We start from the raw sequence: 26,737 nt of genomic DNA on the forward strand, positions 1-26,737 counted from the left end.
GATAGGTAGTCAGGTAGGTGATTAGGTAGGTAGCATGGTTGGTTCCAACTCTCGAGATCATGGCTTTGGGTGATGTAGTCATGGATGTTGAGTGTGGTCACCAAGAGACTCACAAAACCACGTCTGGTGAGCCTTGAGAAATACCATGTAGTTCATTGCTGGTCTGTCGTGACGTCCTTGGCTGGCGGTTGAGCTTGAGCCTGCTGGGCTTGTCGCTGGCGCTGTCCATCGTAAAGTCCCGAGTAGTATCCCGCCCAGTAATATGCCATTTTGATATTTTCGAGCGTCTGGTCTGGTGAGAGGCCTGTTACGGTGGCGGTGGCGGTGGCGGTTGGTGGTACTGCAAGGTACCTAAGTTAGAAGAGACACAATGTGTAATAGACAGTCGTTGGGGGAAGAGGAAGTGAAACACGAGGTTTTGGAAAGATGGGAAGGGGAAGGGAATAGATGGGAAGAGGCCCATACCTTGCTCGTTCACGATAGCACTGGTTGGGGGTAAGCTTGGTCCTATCGCTGGAGTTGTCGTCGTCGTTGTTGTCGATGGCTGTTCCAATGTTGACTGTGGTGGATGTTTCTGTTGTCCGTCTGGCTCGTCTAACAAGGATTTGAATTGATCCATGGCAGCTTTGCGTCTCTGCTCGAGACCATCCGGGCCGCCTTCGGGGCCATCCTCATCTTCCACCTCGCCACTCTCGGATCTGGTGTCACGAGCAGCAGCAGCATCGGCAGTAGTTTCGTTTTCATCGGCCGCCGCCGCAGCAGCTGCTGCAGCAGTTGCAGCCTCAGCCGGTGTCTCTGGATGCACAGGTCGCCACTGTCCTCCCATGTCGACATCAGCATCGGTATTCTCGTCGTCGAGTTCGCCCATCTCGGCCTTTCGGAGAATCTCTTCCACGTCTTCGCCCCGTGCGTGGATACTGTGGTAGTACTAGTGTTCCACGTTAGAGGCAGAAAAGAAAAAGAGGCCAAGGATTGAGAGATAGACAGTAGAATGTAAATTGTTTGTCGCGGGATTCATCTGTGTAGTGCTTATATGGTATAATCCCAACGACACCATCGAGTTATCATCTGCCGTAGCTTGGCGAGGTGCGAATTTGGTGGACTGGTAAAAAAAATTGCTCATACATACCTCGTACTCTGCAACAGCATCGTTCCACGACCGGATCAGCGCCGAATCGTCCCATATCTCGGCCTGACTGAGCTCTCCCTTTGTCAAGTGGCTGGTCTTTTGCTTTTTCCTTCTTGTCATTGTCACGGCGGGGGCCAAGAGAAGACGGGGAGAAGTTTACAGTGGTGTATTACAGTGCGTGAAATGGATTCTAGTGGACGGCGAGGTTGATAGTCGAGACAGACAGACAGCGTTGCGATGCCAATTTTGGAGCTAGAGACGCGATTGGGCAGCCTTGTTGGTCGTCCGCCACAAGGCTCTGGATGAATGACTTTTGTCACTTCAGCACGAAGCAAGTCGATCGCTCTGCATTCCATCAAACACATTACACGTCCAGCAATATTTTGGTCTCGTGGCGAATAGGGTGTTTCTACATTTTCCACCGATTGGTTTGACAACCTCGCAAGTCATTTATCTGGGTCTTTGTGATAAGAAATATCAAACACCTCCACAATCTACCAACAGAGCTTATCTCACAACTAAATCGAGGACTGACTCCTCCAAAAATTTCCCAGAATGGGATCCCGCTCAACAACAACTACATCTCCTGCCGACCTCTATCAACGTCGTGCCTGGACGGTCCTCGACGCACTGTACCTGTGGACCCTCGTGATCTTGCTCGCCCCATTCCTCCTCGTCGACATGCACGTCCCTCGTCGCTTCGCCCCGGCCCAGGGACGGACACCCAACGGAGAGTCTTAGTCTTTGTTGTGACTGAATCCGTATCTGATCAAAACCTGTCTGTTTGTGGGAATTCGTACATCCGCAGATACGATCTGGTTTGGTGGTCCAAAGGGAAATCGGCCTCAACCCAGTTCGACTCTTCCCACGTCAAACGCGACAGCTCTAATCACCTGGCACTATAATGCACCCAGAAGAGCAATGCTCAAAGTGGTCGAAGCCACTAATATCCTACAAAATGCTGGACGTTCAATGCGAATATGAAGCAAACCCTTGTGATGGACGAACAGGCATGAGAATATTAACTAAATGGGGTATCTATCTTCCAAAAAAGTGTAAGGAGCAAAGCGCTCAGTCAACAAACCCAAGCTTCCTAGCTGCAAGTCCAATAAGCCCGATACTCGTACAAATTGGGTTCCACAATATATCATCTTTAGCTCAGCTCAGCTTCGAGAGAAGAAGGCGGGAAATGGTGCAAAATCAATTCAAATCGCTCAGATCGGAACTGTCGTCCTCGTCGCTCAAAAAATGCAAGCCAAAACACATGAATAGGTGCAAGTCGAGTATACAAGCCAACAGGATAGGAAGACATGGGTATCGAAGCGAGTGGTGATGCCGAATGTCAAAACAATGTGTCGCTGTATGCTTGCAGGATCGCTTCCTGGCATACAACAAAGTCGGGCGAGGAAGAAAGCGCTGCTTCTGGACGGCATGTCCATGTCCACCCCAGCAGACATCCTCGCCCAAAGGCGTCATGATCTGGGCGCAACATCTGGCGCCGCTTTTGTTCCCCCCCATACTGGGGGGGTATCGAGTGCACAAGGTGATCCTCCACCTTAGAAAAGACCTCCGAGGAAGCTCCTCCTCTTGCTGTCATTCTTGCCGCCGAGTGCTGGACGTCCGTCCCAAGTTTTGACGGGCGCCTCCTCATAGCCATAGCCGCGACCATCAGACTGTTCGCGGTCTCTGCGCCGACGTCGTTCTCTTCGTTCTCGCTCCTTGTCTCGCTCGTCGCTGCCTCCACTGGCTGATTTGCCCTCGGCGCGACGCGAGTTCTTCTTGCGAGCACGGTATTCTTCGATTTCTGCGTCCGTCATCCCTGCATATTTGTCGCGATGGCGACCATTGCGTTTAGCTCCGGGCCCCTCGTCCGCTGCTCGTGGCTTTTCGCCACTCGGATCGAGGATTGTGCCCTCTACAGGTGGGAGGTCGGGTGGCTCGTCAGCTTGAGAGTTGACCCATGAGCTGGTCTTGTTGGCTGGGGGTGCGATTCCTTTACCGCTGCCACTTCGAGATTCGTGATATTCTTCAACCAGGACGCTGGATCTCTTGCGGCTCGACCTCTCTTTGTCTTTGTGTTTCCGATCATCTTTCGGTTCTTTCCGCTTTCGTCTTTCCTCCTCTTCTGCATAATATGATCTGCGACGATCGTCTTTCGAAATATCGCGATTGACTCCTTGCTCAGCCTCGAGCTGCGCACGAAGTCGCCGGCGCTCTTCCCGCCGGCGGTCGGCTTCTGCGTTCGCCTCTGCCTCTTCTTGTGCCGCGCGTGCTTCTCGGGCGGCACGTCGAGCCCGCTTTTCTTCGCGACGCTTCTCTTCCTCCTCTTGTTCTCGTCTTTCACGCTCCCGAGCTTTGCGTTGACGAGCTTCGAGATCCGCCTTTTCACGCTCTCTTCTTTCCTTCCGTTTGAGCTCACGCTCGACGCGATCGGCTTCTTCTGCCTGGTCACGCGCTTCACGTTTGGCCCTTCTTTCAGCCCGTCGAGCTTCCATGTCGGCATCTGTTTCAGCGGGCGCATCTGTGGTGAATTCGTCCCCGTCCACAACTCGGGAACGCCTCTTTGTTTTATCTTTAGTCCTGATAGGTAGGTCTTCCCCATCGGTCAGAGTGTAGCTCCGATGTCGCTGTCTGTCCCCGTCAAAAGAACGAGAACTGCCAAAGAAGCTGCCAAAAAACCCTGTCGATTTCCTCGGGGCAGTGTTGCTTCTCTTCAATGCAGGCGGATGATCCACAAACGCCATGTCGTCGGGTCCGCTTGTCACCAAGGGGTCTGCATGTGTAGGGCTCTCGACCATGACAACATCATCGTCCTGGGAGATATTTTTGCTGTGTGACTTGATCTGCGTAAAGGAAACCCGTCCGTCAGCATGAAGTTCTTTATTGAAATCCGGCGACCAGGACGGGCGGAACACGTGGCCTAGATTTAACGAGGAGGGTCGTGCACCTACCTCTTTCTTTGATCTGGAGGACCTAGACTTTGAATTTTGGGGGACAGCGACGCTATTCACAACCGGAGGATCGTCGTTGGTATGGATCATGACCATGTCATCATCGTCAATGGGATATGGGTCTGGAACAGCTAATGACGGCGGATTAGCTATCATCTGGCTTCCCGCGGTCATAATCGTTGACTTACCTGAAGATTTCCTCTTCACCGATGGACGGCGTTCGACCTTGCTAGACTTCATTCCCATGAGCTTGGCGGCTTTGTCGGTGACCTGGGGTTCATCCTCAGGTGGAGGAGACGCGAACCCATCGATGGATTGACGGCGAGACGACGGCCTTGAACTGCCCGCACTGCTTGGTCTTCGACTGGTGGTCTTGGAACGCGGCATAGCCGACGGCGGTGGTCCTCCAAACATGAAATTCGAAAACGAGGTACCACGCGCGGCCTTTGGTCTCTCGGCCTTCTTGGACTTGGCCTCCTTGTCAGATCCAGATGACTTGGAGAGCTTTTCAGCTTCTTTCCTGTCCTCCAGTTCCTTTTCTTTCGGAGTCCGAGTGGACTTGGTTCTGGTCAGGCCGGTTGGTGATTTCTCCTTCTTTGGTGGTGGCGGCGGCATGTCGTCCTCGTCCTTTGATTTGTCTTTGGTAGCTTTCTTCGGCGGAGGTGCTGCACCCCAGAATCCCCAAGAAGTGGTTGCGGATCGTTCAACTCTGGGCCGTTCTTTTTTGGACGATTTCTTGTCTTCGATGGGCGGGGAGGGGGCCTTGGGCGCTGTTTCTCCCTCAAATAGGCCTATGTCGTTTGTCGCTGAGTCCTTGGGTGTGGTTGTCTTGGATTTGGCACTCTTTTTCCCAACAGTGGTGGCCTTCGCCTTGGGCTTTTCAGGTGATGTGGGCGATAGGTCGAGGACGTCGTCGAGAAAGTCGTCGTCGTCACCAAACGCGCCAGGGAAGCTGCCAGGGATGGAGTCTTTTGATCTCTTCTCTTCTGTGACCGGCGACGCGTCTTTCTTGGAGGCCTTGGTCGTCTTGCTGGCAGAAGCTGTCTTCGTCTTGGAGGCTGGGGCCTTGTCAATATACGTCTTTTCCTCTTTCGGCGATGGCGCGTCGTCTAGTGGAGGCAATTCCTTAGTCAGCGCAGCTTCGGCCTTTGACTTTTTCTTGCTCTCTTCCTTTTTGCCCTCCAGAGCCTTGATGCGATCGGCGACAGAGGAGCTAGTTTTGGTCTTTGTCGAGGTGAGCATTGCCTTTGCGGCCTTGGAAGTAGAAGAAGGCTTTTCAAAGTCAAATCCCGAGTCCAGATCTCTCGAGAAGTCGGCTAGCGCGTCATCCTGATCGGGCCACCCCTGCTGGGTAATTTCCTTTTGTGAGTCCAAGTCCTTCTTGCCAGCTGTCTTCTTGGATGTTGACGCGCTACCCCAGAAGCCAAAATAGTCGTCCTCTTTCTTGTCTTCAGCCTTTTCCTCTTTGTTGGACGACGTCTTTTTCAGCTTCGACCCCTTCTCGGATTTGGAGGCCTGTGTGGGCTCGCCGAACATGTCAATGAGCTCGTCGGCATCCTTTGCTTTGCTGGCTCTCGCATCCGTCTTGGACGATTTGGTGGTCTTCTTTTTCGAGCTCTTCGCAGCTTCTTCAGCCTCGCGAGCGAGCCTCTCCTCTTCTTCCTTTCTAGCCTGTTCCTCCGCCTCCAGTCTGGCCTTCTCTTCTGCTTCCTTCTTCGCCTTTAGCTCCTCCCTTTTCGTTAATTTGGTGGTTGTAGTCGAGGCACCAAAACCCCACATGCTCTTTGTAGCGCTGACTGGAGTCACGTCTGGCAACGGTTCGTCGGCCGGGGCAAAGTCAAAAGACTCATCTGCTTCCTTGCTTTTCTTCGTCTTGTCCTTTCCTGTTGACAGCTTTGAAGTCGTGCTCTTTTTCGACGATGCCTTGCTTTTCACTTTGGTCAGACCTGCCCATGTGTCTCCGCCCAGGTCATCATCCATCATTTCCGCCGGATCAGGCTCCGGAGTTAGACCCTGAGCTGGAGGACTTGGAGCTGGGGGAGGAAGGTCGTCCTTGCCCTTTGATTTCTTACTGCCCTTCTTCTCCTTTGATCCCCAGGAGCCCCAGATAACATCTTCAGCAGGAGGTGCGGGTTTATCAGACTGTTGAGGCACTTCGACCTCCGCGATACCTTTCTTCTTCGAGTCCTTGGCTCCCTTCTTCTTGTCCTTTGCTGAGGTGGCCCAGGAACCCCAGGTGTCGTCCACCTTTTCTTCCGCTGGTTCTGGTTCGATGATGAGCTCGGGCTCGGCGGGTGGATCTTCGGTGGCTGCTCCTTTCTTCTTCGCCGCCTTCTTCTTGTCTTTCGATGAGACGGCCCAGGAACCCCAGCCATCGTCGTTCTTTTCCTCCACCGGTTCTGGCTCTACAATAGGCTCGAGCACAGGTTCTTGTTCGGGAAGTTCGCTAGTGATTCCTTTCTTCTTGCCGGCTTTCTTCTTATCCTTTGCCGTCCCCCAAGAGTTCCAGGCACTGTCGGTCTTTTCTTCCACCGGCTCTGGTTCGATGACAGGTTCAGGCTCAGGCTCGGGTTCAGGGATTGCGACTGCGGCTCCCTTCTTTTTTGCTTCTTTCTCTTTTTTCTTCCTTTCTTTAGCCGACAGTCCGAAGAAACTATCTTCTTCTACAACATCTGCAACTGGCGCAGGTTCCGGCTCCGGTGGGGGTGGAGGGGGTTCCTCGTCAATATCCAAGAAGCCTTTTTTCTTGGTGTCTTTGGCCTTTTTCTTTTTATCACTGGAAGAAGTAGTACCCCATGGAGACCAGCCATCGTTATCCTTGGACTCAGGTTCAACGTGGGACTCGGGCATGGCTGGCTCATCGAGCACATCGAGAAATCCGCTCTTCTTGGCGTCTTTCTCCTTCTTTTTCTTGTCCTTCGCCGAAGTTGTGAACGCTCCCCAGGTATCATCTTCCTTGTCTTGTATCTCAGGAGCTGGAGGGGGAGGTAGTGGCTCTTCAACCACGTCTAGAAGTCCCTTTTTCTTCCCCTTCTTCTTGTCCTTGCTGGAAAAGCTCCAAGCCGTTTCCGGCTCCTCCTTCGGAATCGGCTCTGGCTCTGGAGGCGGCGGCGGAGCTTCCTCCTCATAGTCAAAGAAGCCTTTCTTCTTGTTCTTCTTGTCCTTAGTGGATGTGCCCCAACCACCAAAACCCCAAGAGTCATCTCCTTTGGTGGCTTCCATCTCAGGTTCCGGCTCTGGTAATGGGTCCGGAGCCGGCGCTGGAGCTGGAGGTTCGTCGCCAGGAATAAGCAGTCCTTTTCTCCTAGCCTCCTTTTCTTTCTTTTTCCGCTCCTTTGCGGAAAGATTTGCCCACCCAGTAGTGTCAGCATATTCTTCTTTGACCGTCTCCTCTAGTGGTTCGATTTCGACAATAGGATCTGGAATTGAGGGTTCAGGACTGGTTACTTTACCCTTCTTCCCCTTTTTATCCTTTTTGCCGATTGAGGACCAAATGTCGTCTGGTTCGGCTGGTGGCTCGACTGGCGGCGGTGGCGGCTCTTCTTCAATGACGAAGCCTTTCTTGCCCTTCTTATCTTTTTTGCCCTTTCCCGTTATAGGCTCATCAGCTGCTAGAGTATCACTTGTTGTCGTCTTAGCATCAGCGGTGCTCCCGAAGTCGACAGAAGCAGACAAATCTTCGATACCCGCCTTTTTGCCTTTCTTGTCCTTCTTCTTTCCCCAAGCCCCAGACATCCAGTCGTCACCGTCATCGACTGCTTGGATTGGCTCTTGGGCAGGAGCAGGTATGGCTAGAAGATCATCAGTGTCATTGAAATCGCCGAAAGCACCCTTTTTTGCCTTCTTGTCCTTTTTGCCTGTTCCAAATCCCCATTCGAAGGCATTGTCCATGGCTCCGTTGTCAGCAACAGTTTCCTTTATGTCGGCAGGAGGTTCTTCGATGACGCCCTTTTTCCCTATCTTCTTGTCTTTCTTCGTCGTGAAACCTGACCATTCGTCCTCCGCAGCCACAGGCTCTGGGTCTGCTGGTGGCGGAGGCGGCGGTGCAGGATCTTCATCGTAAAATCCTTTCTTTTTCTTATCTTTCTTCGAGGTCGAGGTCCCCCAAGCACCCAGAAGGTCGTCATCTTTTGAGCCTGGGTCCACCACAGTAGTCTCACTGAATCCATTATCTTTCTTCTTCTTGTCCTTCTTGTTGACGGTGGAAAATCCCCAAGCATCATCAGTGGGCTTACTGTCGGCCATGTCTCCATCAAGAGCGAAACCTTTGTCGCCAGAATCCAGGTCACCAAAATCGAAACCGTACGAGGTAGTCGTCTTCTTTTTCGACTTGTTACTCAAGGACCAGGGGTTAGTCTCTCCAAGCCCACTCGATTCCTCCTTCTTGTCGTTATCCCTCTTAGAAGCCTTGTCGTCGACTTTTCCCGTTCCAGTATCGAGTGATCCAAAGTCCCATGTTTTACCCCAGGCACCAAAGCTTCCCGCGTCCTTCTTGCTGTCAGTACCACCGAAACTAAATTCTAGCTTCGGGGCACTATCATCTAGACTGATGTCTTGGAAAGCCGCGCCTGGAGGATCTGGAGCAGAAGGAAGAGGCTCGTCGATCCCCTAGCAAAGTCAGCATCATTAGGATTAAAGTCGGTGGATGAAAGTACCTTTTTGTTCTTCTTCTTTTTATCCTTTTTGGTGGTGAAACCTGTAGTCCAGTCATCCTCCACTGCAGCGTTATTCGCCTCGTCAGCCCAGCTTAATGGGTTTGCAGCCTCTTCTTCCTCTTTCTTCTTCTGCTCCTCCTCCTCTTCCTGCCTTTTCCTCTCTTCCTCCTCTTGCTTCTTCTTGTTCTTCTTCTTGTTCTTCTTGCTGCCACCAAAGTCCCACTCTTCCTCGTCACCGCCTCCCCCATTGTTGTTGTCATCGCCGCCGCCATCGCCACCGGCGCTTCCGCCTTGATCACCGCCTCCAGCCCCAGCATCTTCACCATTGCCAGCAGCATTCCCGTTTCCTTCGTTGTCTGACTCGAGCCATTTTGCCGGAGCAGCTTTCCCGGCTTTCTTCTTCTTAGCTCTAGACTGTACCCCGTACAAGCCACCAAAATCTATGCGAGCATCCATTGTCGCAATCCGGGCCGTCGGCTTTTTATCAGGAGACAAGGATCGAGGGTGATCCGGTGAGGTGAATACTTGTGCGTATGCCGCTGGTACTTGCCAGTCTTGCAATGGCAGCGAGTCGTCGCTGGACAGGGAGGAGCAGCTTCCATAAGGCTGAGGACGGTCTGCTAATTCCTGCAATAAGGCTGCGACCAGCGCAGCTGCTCTTAGGTAGACATTGTAGTTTGGAGTGGAATACTGTCGTCCGTGTCAGACAAGATCCCAGTGCGAGAGGAAGAGGGGAGGGGAGGAGGCGGGATCGCAAGCTAAGAAAGAAGAAGTAGGGGCTTGCACTTGACAGATGTGCGTTAGAATGGAGTAGTGTTCTGCATACCCGTTGTCCTGGCTTGTAGTTCTGAAGCATGGCGGTGTGCATGCGATGGCGCCAATCGGCAATGCAAGGTGTTGGAGAAATACACCCAACCTCCGCCATGTCGTAAAAGGATAGTGTTGCAGGGTCAGCCTTTGCCATCTTCCACCATCTCGGGGTCCTTTGTTGGGAAAACGCGTTTTCTCTGCCGGCGGGCGACGCGGCGACCAGAGCCGCCATGCTGTAGCTGTTGCTGTAGCTGGGCAAGACGTTTCGACCGATTAAATTGGGAGAGCATTTGATGCGGCAGCGGCGACGCGAAGCAGATGGATAGAAAAGCAGACAAAAAGAGAGTGAGGCTACGTCTACACAGCCTCTGGTATCGAGCGATAGAAGAACTGTGAGCAGTGGTTGAGCTGGGAAATGCAGCGTCAGGAGGTCACAAGGTGTTTGACTTGCTCATTGGTGTGCAAAACCAAACCCAGGTGCCAATGGGGCAACAGCGAAGACGAGCGGGCAAATGACAGCGGGTGTGCCACAGCGCCCCCTTGCAGTCACGCTCCTCTGGCTGCGCAGATCCCAGCAACTCAGCGACTCGCCTGGCCAGAAACAGTCAAGGGGGGAAAGCCAATACCACACCCAGGCCTAATATCTGCTAGTTATCACCCTCCCTATCGATACACAAACTGGGGGGAAAGGAAGAAAAGGAGAAATGAGGTCACTCATATACCCTCATCCAGCCGGCCAGAAATCCCACTCCTCGTTGGAAATTTTCATCAATGCCCAAACGACTCCATTCAATGCATCAATTGCATTTTGGAGAATCTGGCGGTGTTGACCTGCAGAGCCAACAACGAATGACGCGCCTGACAAGTCTCGGTGGTTATGCAGGCAAGCAATCGATGTGGCAACGAATCGCTCACCGCTACAATTACACACGAACCACCAGACAAATAGGAGAGGAGTAGATGGCAAGCCAGTTGGTGATGGGTTGGAATGCGCGAGACCAGCAAAATTAGCAGCATTCCAGGAAGACCGGGCTGTGGATGGTGGGTGGATGGGCTGTGGACCAAACGCTGCACACCACCTTAGGAGTTGTCTAGGAGTTGTCTGGCGTGGGAGATTCCCTAACACCCTGATAACTGGGATGCGTGCTGGACAGTTGCAATTGGCCCCTATTGAGGTGAAAAGGCAATCGACCCACACAAACGTGCCCCCGATGTGATCCGAGCCTGCCAACACTCATCAGGGGGTGACTGAGTTGGGGTCGTACAGTTATCGTAGGAACAAGCGCAGGGTAGAAGACCCTTTGGCACGAATACTCTCTTGGTCTAGGAAATTGTGACTTGTTCGATGCTTGCAGAGCCGCAAACCGGTGAAGCACTCGGGTTTCTGGGTGACGGGCGCAGGTAGAATACGAGGACAACGAGACGCGATGCAGGGCAAAGTGCAGAGCCAACGCAGTTCATCGGCAGGGACAGGGACGCCCCGTGTTCGCTGCTGCAGCCACTCGGCGATATTTCACAGGTGGAAAGAGAGCTGCCACCATCCCCGTTTTAGGCGGGCGCAACCACTGATGCATTGCCAGTCGCGACAAAACGCGCAGGGAGCTGCAGAATCCAGAGGCCGCCTCGCCGCTCAAGAGGCCAGACAGTTTGCATCATTATTATTGGTAGGAGGGGCCGACCAGCTCCTTCCTTCCTTCAATAGACAAAACAAAGCCAAGATTCTCGGTCAGATTGTCTCTTAGATGCGCAGCCGGGCGCATTTGCGCGTTGATGGACCATCAACATGATGCCGTCATGCGGGCAGCTGGTCAGACTGGCCATGGTGGCCATGGTGGCCACTTTGCTGGACTTACTCATCTTCATCAGAACTGTAGGCGACCAGACTAAGTCCAACAGCTGGTTGTGGACGCGCAGCCGCCTTAGAAGGCTCAACCTCGTCGTCGATGCCTAGTTTATTGACTGGTGAAGCGCCCTCTGCGGCTGCATCTTGTTGATCTTCATCAGCGTCAGCTGGAGTGGTAGTATCAGCAGTAGTTGACACCTTCCTCAGCTTGGAATCAACCTCAGACTCATTGTCCTTTTCTCGACGTCTTTTCTTCTTTTTGACGGCCCACGATTCTTTGTCTGCAGGGTTTCCAGGTGTCCCGGCTTCGTTACCCCCCATTAGCGCTTGTTCGGCGGCGGCACGTTGTTTGCGAAAGACCTCGAGTTGTTCGGCCGTCTCTTGCTTGACGGCGTTCTCCTTTGCTCGACTTGATTCGAGCACGGAGTCGAGAAACTCCACTTCATCATCATCAAGGGCACGGAACTGATTTTTGAGCCGAATGGACTCCTCAAAAGCCTCCTGTTTAGCAGCTGGGGAGCACCAAAGTCACAACCGTGTCAGCGTTGATCGGTTGCTGCTCCAGAAAATCCCAGATTTCTATTCCTTACCCTTGTTTGACTGCAGTACCTCATAAAGACTCTTGCCCCCTTCTTGCGTTCCCCCGTCGACCTTCTTGGGCCTCCTCAATGACTCGACTTGTTGCTGCGCTTTCACCCAAGCATCGTCAGGTGCGTCGGCATCGGTCCCAGCTGGTACAAATCGGGACATTGTCACGGATATATATCACGAGGCCCGTGGTAAGCTGCCGGTGCTGATCAGGATAAATTCTTCATCGGGGGCTAATTCGTCGAGGCCAAGGGCGAGTGTCTGGCCGTGGGTCAGGGCCGAGTGAGATTTGTGCGGGTTTCCTCCGTCATGAATAATGTCAAAATGGACAATAATAATCGCAAAAGCGTCCGGGTAGCGGTTATTTACTAGACTCACTGGGTTCACTTTGCACGACACGTTAGAGCCCGAGTTTTGTGGAGGAGGAATGCCACCTGCCACCACCCCACGAGTTTCCTCTGCACACTCGCCTCTCCTTCCCTTCACTCTCCCTCGCCTGGGCATGCGGCCCGGACATGGCCCTCGATCTCAATCTTCACCAAGATCTGGACCCTTTTCTCCTCCTCGTTTACTCTTCACAACGCGGTGCCTGCCATGGCTGCATGGCTACATAACGTCGCTCCAAGTTCATTCCGAGCCTCGCCCCTCGTAGTGGGGATCCCTGCTCCGTGCCAGGATGAGATACGAGTATGCTACGAGACTTCCGGGCGCATGTGGACATGAATTATCCTCTTGATATTTATCCCCATCCTTTGACCCAGTCGATCATTTCAGCCTAAATGACGGCAAACAAATTTGATCTAGAATATTCCCAGTCCTCCGTTTCAACTGCATATGGAGGTCAGGCTCCATAACCCGCCAATAACGGTTCGGGTCACCAGGTGCGACGATTGAGCCGTGCCCCTCGTGGTTCTGATTATTGCGTAGCTGTTGTTGCATCGCAAAGGTTGATTGCCCCACCTCCAAATCTTTCAATGCGAAGATTGCCCACCGGAATATAGCTGCAACTATATATCCATCCCAATGATCCGCAAAGGCAATTTTCGGGTTTCTGCGTCCGAGTCGCATGTCATTGTTTTGCCTCTCTGTTTCTTCCTTTAAAGGGTCGAGGATTCCTCCTTTTGTCGCAAGTTTCCAGTTTGCGTCAAATCACTTCTTAACCCCTACGCTTTTGAATCTTCGATTACTCCGCACGATGACGACTTCACAATCAGGAAAGGGCACAAAGTGAGAAAACTCCCAATCGACACTTGCCCATCCCGATCCCAGAGTGGCGGCTGCTAACACCTGCCTGTCAGGACCGTGTTCACGTTGAACACTGGTGCGAAGATGCCCGGCGTTGGACTCGGTACCTGGCAGTCCAAACCCAACGAAGTTCGCGAGGCCGTCAAAAACGCTCTGCAAATTGGCTACCGCCACATCGACACGTAAGAAGCCTTCTTCTGCCTGACCGTAGGCAGCGTCGTATCCTAACTCGTTTCAGCGCTCTTGCATACGGTAACGAAGCAGAAGTCGGTCAGGGGATCATCGACTCCGGCGTTCCCCGCGAAGAGATCTGGATCACGACCAAGCTCGACAATCCCTGGCACAAGCGTGTCAACGAAGGTATCGAGTCCTCTTTGAGAGATCTGAAGACGGACTATGTCGATCTCTACCTCATGCACTGGCCCAGCTCCACTGTGCCGGAGGATTTGAAGAAACACTATGATGACTGGAACTTCATTGACACTTGGTGGGCGATTTTAGAGACTTTGTTTAAACGCAGTCCATGCTAATCTCCGAACAGGCGCGAGATGCAGAAACTCGTTGGCACTGGCAAAGTTCGAAATATCGGAGTGTCCAACTTTGTCATCTCCAACCTCGAGAAGCTTCTGAATGCGCCCTCGACGAAGATTGTGCCTGCTGTCAATCAGATTGAACTTCACCCTAACATGCCTTCACCAAAGACTCTGGCGTACTGCAAAGAGAAGGGAATTCACGTCACCGCATACTCGTGCTTGGGCTCGACGGACTCACCTCTAGCCCACGACCAGACTCTCCAAAAAATTGCGGATGCACACGGCAAAACTCCTCAGCAGGTGCTGTTGATGTGGGGGCTTCAGGTGCGTAGAGTTCACGAGACACATGTCCTCGATGGTCTCTCACAACAACTCCAAAATATGCTGTTTCAATGTACTGACACTTTTCTTCCAAAACAGAGAGGCACCAGCGTCATTCCGAAATCTGTTACCAAGTCTCGCATTGAGGCAAACTTCCAACTGGACGGTTGGGAATTGTCACAAGAGGAGATGGATACTTTGAGCAACATCAAGACTCGCTTCAAGGTATGCGGCGATTCGTGGTTGCCCATCAAGGTCTTCTTCAACGAGGAGGGCGATGGCGGCGATGTTCCTTCCCATTAGTTGTGTTGTTCCTCGAAACTCTGGAGAAGCAACGATCCACCGAGCCTGGAAGTCTGCGAAAGAAACCTGCTGCGGCGTTGGGAAAGCAACGCGCGGTGATTCGAGCACGGGAAATTGGGTTGAAAGAGAGAGAAATGTTGCACAATATATCACGGAGCATTAGATTCAGGTATAGACACGGAGAGACCCTCGTCTTTGCCGTGGTAAGAGATTCTTTGCGCAACCAAGCTCACACCCCTCTCGAGGGGTGAATTCTTTTTGGCGTTAAGAGGAGAAAGGTCTACATCCTCGCGGGGCAGTGTTTATTGAAAAATCTCTTTGACGTAACCGCATTTCCAGGAATCTGATGCCACAGCGTTTCTGGGGCTCGGCATTATATATTTTGGGCTACGATTCGTCCGCATTACGGACGTAACTATACGTAGGGTGGCAGCACCAGTAGGAGATGAATAACTGAGCGACGCGGGGGAATCCGCAACTAAACCGAATTGACGCTTTTGGGAATGAACCCGAGAAACGTCTTATGTAATCAGATCACTAAGCTGCAAGAAGTAATCTCACTGTCCGATGACTCCTGGCTTCGACCGCTCGTATTGCAGTCGTATCTCGTTAGACTTCAAGCCGCCGCTCCCCCGTACGCTATGCGAAACAGTTCTGCCTGGAGAGTCTGGCTGGTACCAAGCCCTCGACCTTGAGTGAGCGACGACGTCAAATCCCTCTGGTGTTTCGCTTTGCGTGATTGGGATCTTTGAGCTGAACACTACATCGCATGCTATTTGCAGTCAGACAAACTGGAAATTTCTCTCCCCCCAAACTTGCCACTATCCGCTGGACCTCCTTCACCAGCAGTCTACTTCTCTCCACCGCTGTTTCCCGCTCCCACTGTCTGAACAACCTGTCCCAAACTCCATTCCGCCGTACCTCCATTTCCTTCCTCAACATCTTCATGAATGTGTTGGCCCTCCCTCGCGGGGTAAATTCTAATTGATCGCCGCCGAAGGAGGTTGCGCTGCTCCTTGGATTCAAAGCACAACTTCTTTGGGAGCTGGGAATGACGTCGGGAAATATTGAAGAGCCGGATATGGGTGGAACAAATGGGGAGAGCGAACAGTCGACAGGGGCGGCGAATGATGCCATCCCTCGACCAAAGAGGATTGCCTGCATATTGTGTCGCAAAAGGAAACTGAAATGTGACTCAAACAAACCGAGCTGCGGGACATGTTCGCGCTTAAATCACCACTGTGAATACTCCGAAGAACGGAAAAAGAGCGGTCCCAAGAGAGGATATGTCAAACTTCTGGAAGCACGACTCAAGCAAGTTGAAAACTTGCTGGAAACAAGAGATGCGACGAATGAAGCCACCACCCACACGACCCAGCCCACACCAGCAGCGGACTCATTTGCCCCTATACCTCCTCTAGATATCCGCGATGGTCTCGATACTTCGATGTCTGGAATGATGGCAGACAATAGGTTTACTGATCCGACTCTGACCGGGATGCCGGATTTCACCATGAACTCCAACGACGATTTCTCTTGGGAGATGATAGGTCTTGGTCTTGAAGAAGCTTTACCCGCACGAGAGGTGATAGATGAGATGTATGGCTGATCTCGAGTCCAGCCTCTAGGTCTTTTGCGGATGCTGACTGCTCTAGGAATGAGATATATTTCGACAAAATCCATCCGTCCTTGCCCATGATCCACAAAGGCCGTTTTCTGGCTTCAATGGACCTCGCGCCTCATATGCGCCCCGCGGTGTGCCTAAGATATGCTATGTGGACCCATGCTTGTGCCATCACCTCCAAATATTCAGCATACACCGAACACTTTTACGCCAGGGCTCGGAAGTACGCAGAAATGGACGAGATGAGAGGACACGGTGAGGGAATGATCACAATCGCTCATTCTCAGTGCTGGACATTGCTTGCCTGCTACGAGTTTCGGGTAATGTACTTCCCGAGGGCGTGGATGAGCATCGGCAGAGCTGCACGACTCGCGCAAATGATGGGTCTACATCGACAGGATCGTGTTGGTCTTGACGTGAAACAAACATTGCCACCTCCTCGAGACTGGACCGATCGCGAAGAACGACGGCGCACCTTCTGGATGGCGTACTGTCAGGACAGATACGCCAGCATCGGTACTGGCTGGCCAATGGTCATTGACGAGAGAGACGTATGTGTCCCGAACATGTGACCTGTCAGGCAGCTAATGGAATTCCCCTGCAGATTCTCACAAATCTACCGGCTAGCGAGGAAGCCTTTAATAAATGTCAACCAGAGCCTACACTGCAATTATCCGATATCCTGAATGGTGATGGGGCGTCTTCGCTGTCTTCATTTGGCGGTGTCATTCTTTTGTCAACAATATTCGGGAGAAACCTTACCCATCTCCATCGACCGTCGGAACAAGACAATGACCATGATTTGAACGGTGGATTCTGGAAGCGCCATCGGTCTTTGGACAATATTCTTCTCAACACAGCTTTGTCACTCCCTCCACCTCTCCGCCTGCCAGCAGGCCTCAACGATCCGAATACCGTCTTTCTCAACATGAATATCCATACAGCTACTATATGTTTGCATCAAGCAGCCATATTCAAAGCTGATAAAAATCGATTGCCAGCCCAGATCAGTGCCGAATCCAAACGTCGATGTATCGTCGCAGCGGACCAAATCACGAACGTCATGAAAATGATCAGTCACATGGACATGTCGATGGTTCGTTAGAGTGCTCGTCAGCGTGTCTAAATACTAATTTGGTTCCAGATGAATCCTTTCCTCGCGTTCTGTCTATATGTTGCTGCTCGAGTGTTTGTGCAATATCTCAAGTCGAGACGAGAAGATGCTGCAGTCAAATCCTCCCTGCACTTTCTACTTGCCGCGATGCAAGTCCTGAAAACCAAGAATCCTCTCACTGAGTCGTTCTTAGTGCAGCTCGATGTTGACCTCGAAGGTAGTGGCTTGGATATCCCAACCAGCTATTCGCGATGGAAATTCGGGCATCGCCCACCGGTCAGTCTGCCCATGGTTTTTCTACAATGCGGCAAAAACGCTGACTTGGATATAGGGTGAAAGTCCTGCTAACACGGATGCTTTGAAATGTTCTCCTCTCTTCGAAATTCGAGAGACTCAAGGACGAGAAACAGTTGGAGCAGTCCAAGGGGCCAACACCCAGGGCATACAACCCCCTTGGCCCGGGGATGCCAATGCTGCCTCCGCGACCAGCAGCTACCCAAGTTTATATGCGACGGAAGGGTTGGGCACCAATTCACAGATGGGCCAGACAATCCCCCCAGCAGGCGATGGATTGGAGAATAGTTATGGCTTTCCAATCCAGTCGGTGGGAACAGACACTTCGCCAGATACCTCGCACCAGGATGGGAATGGCTCACGGCCGCATTCTAATCACCCAACGCCTTCAACGTTGTCCAACCCGAACTCATCGCATACGTCGTACACTTCGCCGCCGAATTTATCCAGCAGCGGAAACACTACGAGCAGTGGGCAAGGGCAACCTTCCCCGGGCTATGTGTTTCCAGGTGGCGCGCAGTCTTCGTGGACCATGAATATATCAACTCAGTCTGGGCAGGATGCATCACCACAGCAAAGCAGTATGAACTTTGGCTCTACCGGGATGACCCCTGGCCCTACAGGACTGACTCCTATGGCCGACCCGCTCTGGGCAACGGAAGGAATGCCAGATGGGAATGAATGGATGTTTGCATGGGCCGGTTCGACGCCGCAGCCACAGTGAGCTTGAATTTATGAGTATTGATGTGCGCCTACAGGGTGCGATGTACGATCCATGGCTGCCAGTTATAAAAATGTGATACCCAAGAGCCATACGCGAAATCCCAACTCTTATCTACCGAGGGACGTGGCGGAGTGAACTAAGATATAGACAAAGCTTGAAGTTTGCAAGGGCGTACAGCTGCCGTTCAGCTATCACTCTTGGTAATGTTACGAACCGACTATGATAATACCCTACGCGCTAGCTTTAGAAGCTGAAGAGGGTTGTAGCAGGTGGTTGAAGACATCAGCGACACCAGCGAGGTCTATTATCAAAAGCCCTTGTCCATTTTAGGAAAAGGGAAGCGTCTTAAACGAAACCCCACAAAACTCTCTCCAACTGCGCTGGCGAACAGAGAGACCCGTGGTCGAGTCACGATTTTGTTTACAACCAACACCACCTTTCTCTATTTTCATTTTCTTTTCTATAGTTCCACTTGTGCTCTTGGGGTGGTATGGCGCCCGTGAGCCAGCGCAAGCACCTGGGACGCGACAAGTTTGGGGCTCAGTTCAGCCTCCTCAAGACGCAGCAGTACACCGACCCGGCCACTCGGACAGCCATACCGACCATGTATGTACATACCCGTCTTTGTCTGCATGAAGAGAAAACATGCATTCGACACACCCAACATCATTATCATCATCCTGTCTCCCACGATGAAAACCCCGAGTCCCCTCCTATTCCCCTCTCTCTCCGCCCCCGCCCGCGCGAGCGCGTGTGTATGTGTCTGCGTGCAACATATTGGCTGATGTTTCTATCGTCAAAGCCACCGCACCATCTCATGGAACGCCTCTGGCGGGCTGATCGCCACCGGGGCCAACGACAAGACGGTGCGGATCTGGAACCCCGAGCGCACCAGCCCGCGCAGCCAGATCGAGCTGCGAGGCCACGGCCACGCCGTCGAGAAGGTCCTGTTCAACCCGGTCCGCGAATTCGAGCTGGCCAGCTGCTCCTCGGACGGCACCGTGCGGTTCTGGGACACCCGGTCCAAAAGCTGCGTCAGTAAACTCGACGTTGGCGGCGAGCCTTTTACCCTGAGCTGGAGCGCTGATGGGAGCGTGCTTCTTGCGGGGACCAAGGTGCGTGGAAACAGAAAAGAAAAAATACCCTCAGAAAAAAGAAAAGGAACCCCGAAAAGAAAAAAAAATTATAGCGAGGAGGGAGCTGAAACCCCATCTCTTTGCCGTTTTTCTTCGGCCACAGGGCGACGTCCTCATTCCCATCTCGACAGCGATCCCGTCCTCCCCACAGATCCTCTCGCGCCTCAAGCAGAACCAACAAACGAACCAGACGACCTTTTCGAACGCATACCCACCCTCGGACCTGCTGATCACACAGGGCGACGGTTCGGTCAAGATCCTCGACTACCCGTCCTTTGCGGTGCTGCACACCGTCTCGGCACACACGTCGTCGTGCACGGCCATCGCCTACTGTCCGACGGGGAAGTACGTCGCGGTCGGGGGCTCGGACGCCATGATCTCGCTGTGGGACACGACCGAGTGGGTGTGCCGACGGACCGTGTCCAACGCCAGCTCGGGCGCCATCAAGGGCCTCAGCTGGTCGTGGGACGGCCGGTACCTGGTCGGCGCGAGCGAGGAGATGGGCTCCGGCGGCGGCGAGGGCCTCAGCTCCGGCTTCGACATCTACCACGCCGAGACCGGCGACGTCGTCCACACCATCGCCACGGGCACCAGCGGCATCCCCGCCGTCGAATGGCACCCGAACCGCTATTGGTTGGCGTACACCCAGATCGAGGACTCCCGGCAGGGGAAGTCGAGTTTGAAGATTGTCGGAGCCGCTGGAGGCCCGTCGATTTGAGACACCTCTTCCACACCTTTGTCGGTGTTGTCCAGATCGAGAACCCGGCACACACAGAACCTGTGTGCATGCGTACGGGATACGGGGATTATTCACATCCCGTCTGATCCCAACTTGCTCAGGAAAAGCATACCAGCCCCAAACGGAGAGGACTGCGGCCGTGTGAAACAAATCACCACCCTGGCCGCCTACATGAACAGAACCCCTACTTTTGTCTCGATATCCAGAGATTCCTCCCGTCCGAACTAGCGACTCAGAAAGAGAACCAAAGCCCGCACCGCTTCAAAGATCACCTGTGAGGCCAAGGCACACGGTATATGGCAAAAGTGCATGCATAGTCTTCTCTCTCTCCGGTGGTAGGTGGGAAATACTCCTCGAAGCTGCCACAACTGTGACAATGTTCATTCTTCTGTATGTGTTGCCAAACAGCGCTGTCTCTATCATCATTACGATCACACTGATTGCCCGAGAGACCTAGTCAAGTTACCATGTCAGGTGTCTGACTAGTTCGAACGAGTCTGTATGTATGTGTGTGTGGATGTTTGGGTGTGATGTCTTGTCAATTACATTCGATCTCATCTATATGAATCTAGCGACTTTGTTTACTGTCCCTCTCAAGATTGGATTGCCTTGGATATGAAGCACCTGAGCTTTCTAGCTCAAGATCGGTCTTGTATAGGTCAAACTTGGCACAGGGGGCAAGTATCAAGGCCCCAACAACAGACCATCACGAGCCACAGCCAGCTTCACTGGCCTCTCTCGTGCCCTCACCTACCTCGCATTGAGGCTGCACTGCTAAGAGGGTGCTAGCTGAATACAAAACTGTTTCCAGTCGAATTTCTCTCTCCAACAATCTCCGCCAGAGTTGGACAGCTGGGCACTTCTCTGCACGCGAGTTTGCTCCAATTGGTGCTTTCTCCACATGCACCCTTGTATAATCATCTGCCTCCATGGGCTCAAGGCTTTTTCGCAACATCGGAAACGTCGTTTTTGTGCATGTAGCACAGAGGTTTCTCGCATCCGGTTGCATAGTCTGAATTGCGCTGCGCCTTTCGTATTCCGTCCTTGAATCTTACCCGCTACCCTCAAGTCCACGCGGCCATATTTGCCCCGTAGTAATTGGGTGTCTGCGGCCCTTCGCTTTGAATCAGATATCCTAAGGAACATTTCTCAAATCCCACTTTGGGTTGACCCGCGTAGAATTCATCATACTCGGTGTTCAAGGCATCAACCAAGTTATTGACATTGCCGTCAGGGTGAAGAATCTTCCATGGGTGGGTGCATTCAATGCCTTTGCAGGACTTGAGGACCATGAGGAGGGCATCGAGACGAGGGTGGACTTGGGAAAGGGGTCGATTTAAAGGGCTGTCCAGGAGAGTAGCATTGACTGATTCGCTGGGTCCCAGCAGATTGTTCATTTGCGAGGGATCACGCTGAATTTTTGTTAGTTGATCCTAAATCCACATGAACATAAACGGAGAGAAAGGTATACCGTCATGTCGTACAACTCGTGTTCGTTTGTGCACCAGACTGTGTATTGCAGGTTATACTCATCGGTTATAACGCGCATCGATTTGTAGGTATTATTGGGAAACTGAGCTGAATGCCAATGTTAGCAGTGCTTTCTTCTGGAGATTCTTGTGTCGAAGCACACTGACTGAAGCTTCCGTTGACGCCCTGCAATCCAAAGGCTCCTTCAAACCCACCTGTTCCCCAATACTCGACCATTGTATGATCGAGGGTAGGAACATTGCGGCGAATTTTCTGGGCATCGTCGGGAACCGGCATGGGCAAGCCATCGAAATCGCTTCGTAGTGGGATTCCAGCCAACTGAAACAGTGTGGGAGCGATGTCTGTATGAGTTGTCACAAGATTAACAGTTTTACCTCTGGGTACACTCGGTCCGCGAATATAAAATGGAATGTTGATGTCCTCCTCGTAAGCGCAATATTTTCCTGGCTGCATGCGATGATTGCCCATGTGATAGCCATTGTCAGAGGTATATATAACGTAGGTATTGTCAAGTAGACCGTACTTTGTCAGGCGGTCAATGATGGCCGGAATCATCTCATCGACAGCTTGCAACACTTGCAGGCGTAAGCGATAAAAGTTATCAAAATAGTTGATTTCAGTGCTGTTGAGTTGGGGTAAGTGCGTGATCCAGCTTGCTCCGCTGGGTATATCGGGATTGAAGTTGGGACCCCGTGGAATCTTGACACCGGGGAATAAATTCTCATGACGAGGCGCCGGGATGGGTGGAAGAAAGCCCGGGATGGCCGTCGTCGGATTGAAGATGGTCTGACAATGTGGTGCGATTGGGGCGACACCAAGGAAGAAGGGCTCTCCTGCAGCTTGAGCTTGGTCAAGCATATTCAGAGCATTTTGGGCGACTTCATCTGTGTTGTATTGACCGGGAGTGCTCACAGGAGGGTCTTTGTTGGTCTGGAACGTGGCGTTGTAGTAGTTGTAAGTCCCTGGGTCGATCAAGACTATAAGCAGTCAACAATGTCATTCAAAACGAACCGATATGAAGCCTCACAAGCCGTGCCATTCCACCCTCCAGGGAATGGGTTATTCCAGTTCGAAGTAGAATGAGCATTCATTAGTTTGCCTGTGTAGTAAGTGTTGTACCCCGCCCGCTGCAGCCATACCGGGAGGTAGTCGTTGTTGAGGCCTTGTTGGACGAACTTGGGATAGCCACCTGAAACAATCAGCGCCATAACTTGAGACTGTCGATAGTACACAGACCATAGGGAGGGACAATATCCGTGACATTAGTGTTATGAGCAAGTTTGCCAGTCAACAATGAGACTCTCGAGGGGCAGCATTGGGAGACCGTGCAGAAGTGGTTTTGGTACGTAGTCCCTTCTTTTGCAATCAGGTCCATAACATTTGGCATGTATTGCATGGAATTGAGGTGTAGATCTTGGTCATCGGTCATGATGAAGACAAAGTTAGGTTTCCGCGCAGACTCTAGCCTTGTGCTGCCCTGGGTGCCATGGCTGGAGGCCACGACGGCAAAGGCGAGCACGAAGAGGAAGAGGCGGCAGCACATTGGTGCCATGAGACTGCGAGGCTGTAAGGATACTTGCAGTATTTATAGAAAAATCTCGAGCTAGACTCAATGTGCCATGTAGATGCTGAGGCGGACAATATAGAAAATGATGCTGCTACTACACAGCAAAGTCTGTCAGCAGCTGGAGAGGAAGAAGAGCAACTGTCATTACCTGGAGGCAGGTGCCAGATTGTCTTATAGCAGGAGGTAGTGACGCACCTATCACCATGTTCAATGCACTGGCCATGCGTCGCTCCATCCCTGCAGTAAGCCACCATTTTAGCATGCATGATCTGTCGGTCGGTCGAGGTGTGTCGATTTAGCAGTCCACCAAATCAACTTGCTCACGGAGGAACAGGCCAAATCTCTGCCACATGTCTGTCGACTGTGGCCGAATGTCATTTCCACTGTCGGAGGGAGCATCGTGACAGATCTGAGAAGCTTTAGTGACCGAGTCATTGCTGTGAGTTGACTGGTACGAGTGGTGTAAAGGGGATCAAGAGGCATAGTCAACACATCGGAGACTGACGTTGAACACGAGGACTAGTGAGTGGTCTGGCGTTGGCGGGGTTGTGAGGGACTCACCCGACTCGTAGGCCTTGTGGCTAGTCGGAGCTCGGCATGGGAACAAGCTCTTGGGTGATCTGCTAGCTTGCAGGTTTAACTAAACTGTGGGCACCAGTGGGGGAGCTTGGGGAGTTCTCGGTGAGGTCACCACTTTGTTGCTTAACTACAAGCACTGCTGGTCGCCTGTGACTAGGTAGCTGCGGACCTACGGTAACTGGCTGACTACCGAGTACAGTAATTAAGCTTATTCTGATTGTCAGGTACGCGCGGCATGCCAGGGATCAGCAACATTCCACTGCGTCTATCTTTGTTTCCCTCATCCCCAATATTGTGGTTCGGCCTGAAACACGCAATCAAGACTTGCAATGGCAGCTGAGTTGCTCGCTCCCTGTATCACCCAGAAATATTCAGAAGCCAAAGATATCGAGACTGCGCTCTGCAAATGAATCTCTCTGCCGCTTCCCGCTAGATGCATACTGAGAGACAACGATGTATCTGTCACCCCTAAACGGCGACAACACCTCAATATCCGTGGTAAGGACATCACTCATCTTCGCTGATTTATGGCCAGGCAGTCACCAGCTCAGCGTAATACATCGCGAGAGCGCGTTTCACTCCCTAACCATGTCACCAAATACAGTGCATATACCTTGCGATGACGCCTACGCATATCATTTTGCTGTTCCAATACCACACTACCTGAACTTGATCAGTCTCGTCTTTATCCTGAGATCAACCCTGCAACCTAATTGAATTTCTCCTTCCCTTTCATTCAGCCAACCACGTGGAGATGGCTCTATCCGAAGGCTATGGCCCTGCAGAAGTGAAACGGGAACACTATCTACAGTGGAATACTGTGGCAGGTCGGAAGCCTGTCTCCAAACCACCAAGAAAAAGTGAACTTTCAAGCTCAGACTCCTACGTGAAGACTCCTTACCAGCCCCCAAAGCCTCTGCGTATCGAGCTATCTGCTTTGAAATCCGCCCATTGCGACACCCAGACAATATCATCATCTACCACAGATTCCACTGCTCACCAGACACTGGACGACGCAATACAAACTCTCAAGCAGGAACGAGTGTACAGCTTTGAGGTGGCTGGGATGCGCAAGACTGCTGCGCGTGCTCCATATGCTACTATTTGATTTGCTGTGGTTACTGCGGCTGAGTTTGTTGAGCGGTTAGGTTTACTTTTTGCCATCCTTACGAGTCTCTGTTACAGGGACCGGACAGATACTAAATATCTGGATGCTTGTATACTGCTTCATACATCGGTATCCAGCTGCAATTGTCGCACAAAAATAGAGCAGATTATCCAAGTCAGCCTTGTTCACGGCAGAGGATACCGGTACACTCACCGCAAGGACTCCTTTTCTCCAGTTTTCTCTCTGCTGCTGATCACAGACCAGGCGAAAATCACCGACGAAGTGGAACAGAGGGTCAATGTGTGTCCAGCAGTGGTCCTCAATGGGGTGCAATGTCAAACACCAGATACCTACCGTCACTGTCATGTCCCTCACCCCTCTTATGCTTCACTATCACCCCCCACCCAAGTCTCAGGCATGAAGATCAAAGGATGCCCAGTAGTTCTTTGATTGCCTCTTCAGGAATTACCTCAACAGGCAGGCAAGACCTGGCCACATGATTGGTTTCTACAATGTCAACTAAGGCGGAGATCCGCACGATAACTTCCCCATATCCCATATAAGGGTCAGGCTGTTTACCCCTCGCTGTCAATGCAATACACTCTTGCTCATCTCGACTCAAAACTCATTCAGAAATACACAGGATAGTTAAAAACAGAATATTCATCATCAAAATGACGTCCATGGCCAAAGTCTTTGGTGCCTACGAGGCCCGCAAGGCTCTCCTGGAAAAGTCGACCAACCCGCTCGCCCAGGGCGTAGCATGGGTCGAAGGCCAATTGTACCCGATCAACGAGGCACGCATCCCATTGATGGATCAGGGCTTCCTTCACAGCGACTTGACCTACGACGTGCCGTCCGTCTGGGATGGCCGCTTCTTCCGCCTGGACGACCACTTGTCGCGGCTGGAAAAGAGTTGCGCGAAGATGCGGTTGAAACTGCCCGTCCCACGGGACGAGGTCAAACGGATCCTGTGCGACATGGTCGCCAAGTCTGGCATTCGCGACGCTTTCGTCGAATTGATCGTCACACGTGGCCTGAAGGGCGTTCGGGGCACGCGGAACCCTGAGGACTTGACGAATAGCCTGTACCTCTTTATTACGCCGTACCTCTGGGTCATGGAGCCTGAGATGCAGCTGCACGGCTCGGGCAGCGCGATTATCGCAAGGACAGTGCGCCGGACGCCCCCAGGCTGCATGGACCCGACGGTGAAGAATCTGCAGTGGGGAGATCTGACGAGGGCCATGCTCGAGGCCAACGACCGGAGCGCCGACTACCCCTTCCTGACCGACGGCGACGGCAACATCACCGAGGGCTCGGGCTTCAACATCGTGCTGATCAAGGACCGGGTCCTGTACACGCCCGCACGGGGAGTTCTCGAGGGCGTGACGCGCAAGAGCGTCTTCGACGTGGCCAACAAGCTCGGCCTCGAGGTCCGCCTGGACTTTGTCCCTGTCGAGCTGGCCTACCACTGCGACGAGATGTTCATGTGCACCACCGCCGGCGGCATCATGCCCATCACCTCCCTCGACGGCGTCCCCGTCCAGGACGGCAAGGTCGGGCCCCTCACCGCAAAGATCTGGGATCTGTACTGGGACATGCACTACGACGATACCTACAGCTTTGCCATTGACTATGATGGCGTCGAGGGCAAGAAGAATGGCGTCAACGGCGTCAACGGCACCAATGGTGTGGCTCATTGAGTCATGGCTCGAGAGTAGTAATGATAATCTCTTCTGCCTCCCTCCTCTTCTTCTTCTTTTCTTTCTTCTTCGTGGTCGTCGTGTTCTTTGTCCAGTAATGAAATGTCCAATACCGCGGCCGTTCCCATCAAAAGTGATAATGCTGGATAAAAGAATAAAAGTAGTTCTGTCTGCCCCAACACCCCTTTTTGGTTTCTCTTGACGTAGCTTCGTGGTAACACACACACACACACGCACACACACACACACAATGAGTGAGGTGTCTAATCCACACAATAAG

At 52.4% G+C, this 26,737-nt stretch overlaps 8 protein-coding genes across 8 annotated transcripts; 4 read left to right on the plus strand and 4 right to left on the minus strand.

The window, feature by feature from the left end:
• Nucleotides 1-152: 152 nt before the first annotated feature.
• On the minus strand, nt 153-1,249 carry AYO21_03394 (hypothetical protein; the record flags this gene model as incomplete). The annotated part of the gene is made up of 3 exons (XM_022653368.1): nt 153-340; nt 466-928; nt 1,130-1,249. The coding sequence occupies 3 exons, from the start codon at nt 1,247-1,249 to the stop codon at nt 153-155; spliced, it is 771 nt and encodes a 256-aa protein (XP_022514178.1).
• Nucleotides 1,250-2,685: 1,436 nt separating this feature from the next.
• AYO21_03395 (hypothetical protein) lies at nt 2,686-9,777 on the minus strand (the record flags this gene model as incomplete). The annotated part of the gene is made up of 3 exons (XM_022653369.1): nt 2,686-8,688; nt 8,736-9,425; nt 9,562-9,777. The coding sequence occupies 3 exons, from the start codon at nt 9,775-9,777 to the stop codon at nt 2,686-2,688; spliced, it is 6,909 nt and encodes a 2,302-aa protein (XP_022514179.1).
• Nucleotides 9,778-11,394: 1,617 nt separating this feature from the next.
• Nucleotides 11,395-12,138, minus strand: AYO21_03396 (hypothetical protein; the record flags this gene model as incomplete). The annotated part of the gene is made up of 2 exons (XM_022653370.1): nt 11,395-11,900; nt 11,979-12,138. The coding sequence occupies 2 exons, from the start codon at nt 12,136-12,138 to the stop codon at nt 11,395-11,397; spliced, it is 666 nt and encodes a 221-aa protein (XP_022514180.1).
• A 1,033-nt stretch (nt 12,139-13,171) lies between these two features.
• On the plus strand, nt 13,172-18,134 carry AYO21_03397 (hypothetical protein; the record flags this gene model as incomplete). Its single annotated transcript, XM_022653371.1, has 10 exons — nt 13,172-13,203; nt 13,275-13,403; nt 13,460-13,708; nt 13,763-14,078; nt 14,175-14,300; nt 15,379-15,977; nt 16,034-16,553; nt 16,607-17,098; nt 17,147-17,392; nt 17,448-18,134. 10 exons carry the CDS (start codon nt 13,172-13,174, stop codon nt 18,132-18,134), a joined length of 3,396 nt encoding a protein of 1,131 aa, XP_022514181.1.
• A 490-nt stretch (nt 18,135-18,624) lies between these two features.
• AYO21_03398 (hypothetical protein) lies at nt 18,625-19,988 on the plus strand (the record flags this gene model as incomplete). Its single annotated transcript, XM_022653372.1, has 3 exons — nt 18,625-18,740; nt 18,937-19,249; nt 19,374-19,988. The coding sequence occupies 3 exons, from the start codon at nt 18,625-18,627 to the stop codon at nt 19,986-19,988; spliced, it is 1,044 nt and encodes a 347-aa protein (XP_022514182.1).
• Nucleotides 19,989-21,073: 1,085 nt separating this feature from the next.
• AYO21_03399 (hypothetical protein) lies at nt 21,074-23,052 on the minus strand (the record flags this gene model as incomplete). Its single annotated transcript, XM_022653373.1, has 5 exons — nt 21,074-21,421; nt 21,481-21,587; nt 21,647-22,477; nt 22,528-22,689; nt 22,737-23,052. The coding sequence occupies 5 exons, from the start codon at nt 23,050-23,052 to the stop codon at nt 21,074-21,076; spliced, it is 1,764 nt and encodes a 587-aa protein (XP_022514183.1).
• A 1,348-nt stretch (nt 23,053-24,400) lies between these two features.
• On the plus strand, nt 24,401-24,754 carry AYO21_03400 (hypothetical protein; the record flags this gene model as incomplete). Its single annotated transcript, XM_022653374.1, has 1 exon — nt 24,401-24,754. The coding sequence occupies one exon, from the start codon at nt 24,401-24,403 to the stop codon at nt 24,752-24,754; it is 354 nt and encodes a 117-aa protein (XP_022514184.1).
• Nucleotides 24,755-25,428: 674 nt separating this feature from the next.
• On the plus strand, nt 25,429-26,457 carry AYO21_03401 (hypothetical protein; the record flags this gene model as incomplete). The annotated part of the gene is made up of 1 exon (XM_022653375.1): nt 25,429-26,457. The coding sequence occupies one exon, from the start codon at nt 25,429-25,431 to the stop codon at nt 26,455-26,457; it is 1,029 nt and encodes a 342-aa protein (XP_022514185.1).
• Nucleotides 26,458-26,737: the final 280 nt, after the last annotated feature.

The sequence above is a fragment of the Fonsecaea monophora genome, assembly GCF_001642475.1.
Source record: "Fonsecaea monophora strain CBS 269.37 chromosome Unknown Scaff17, whole genome shotgun sequence".
NCBI classification, from domain to species: domain Eukaryota; kingdom Fungi; phylum Ascomycota; class Eurotiomycetes; order Chaetothyriales; family Herpotrichiellaceae; genus Fonsecaea; species Fonsecaea monophora.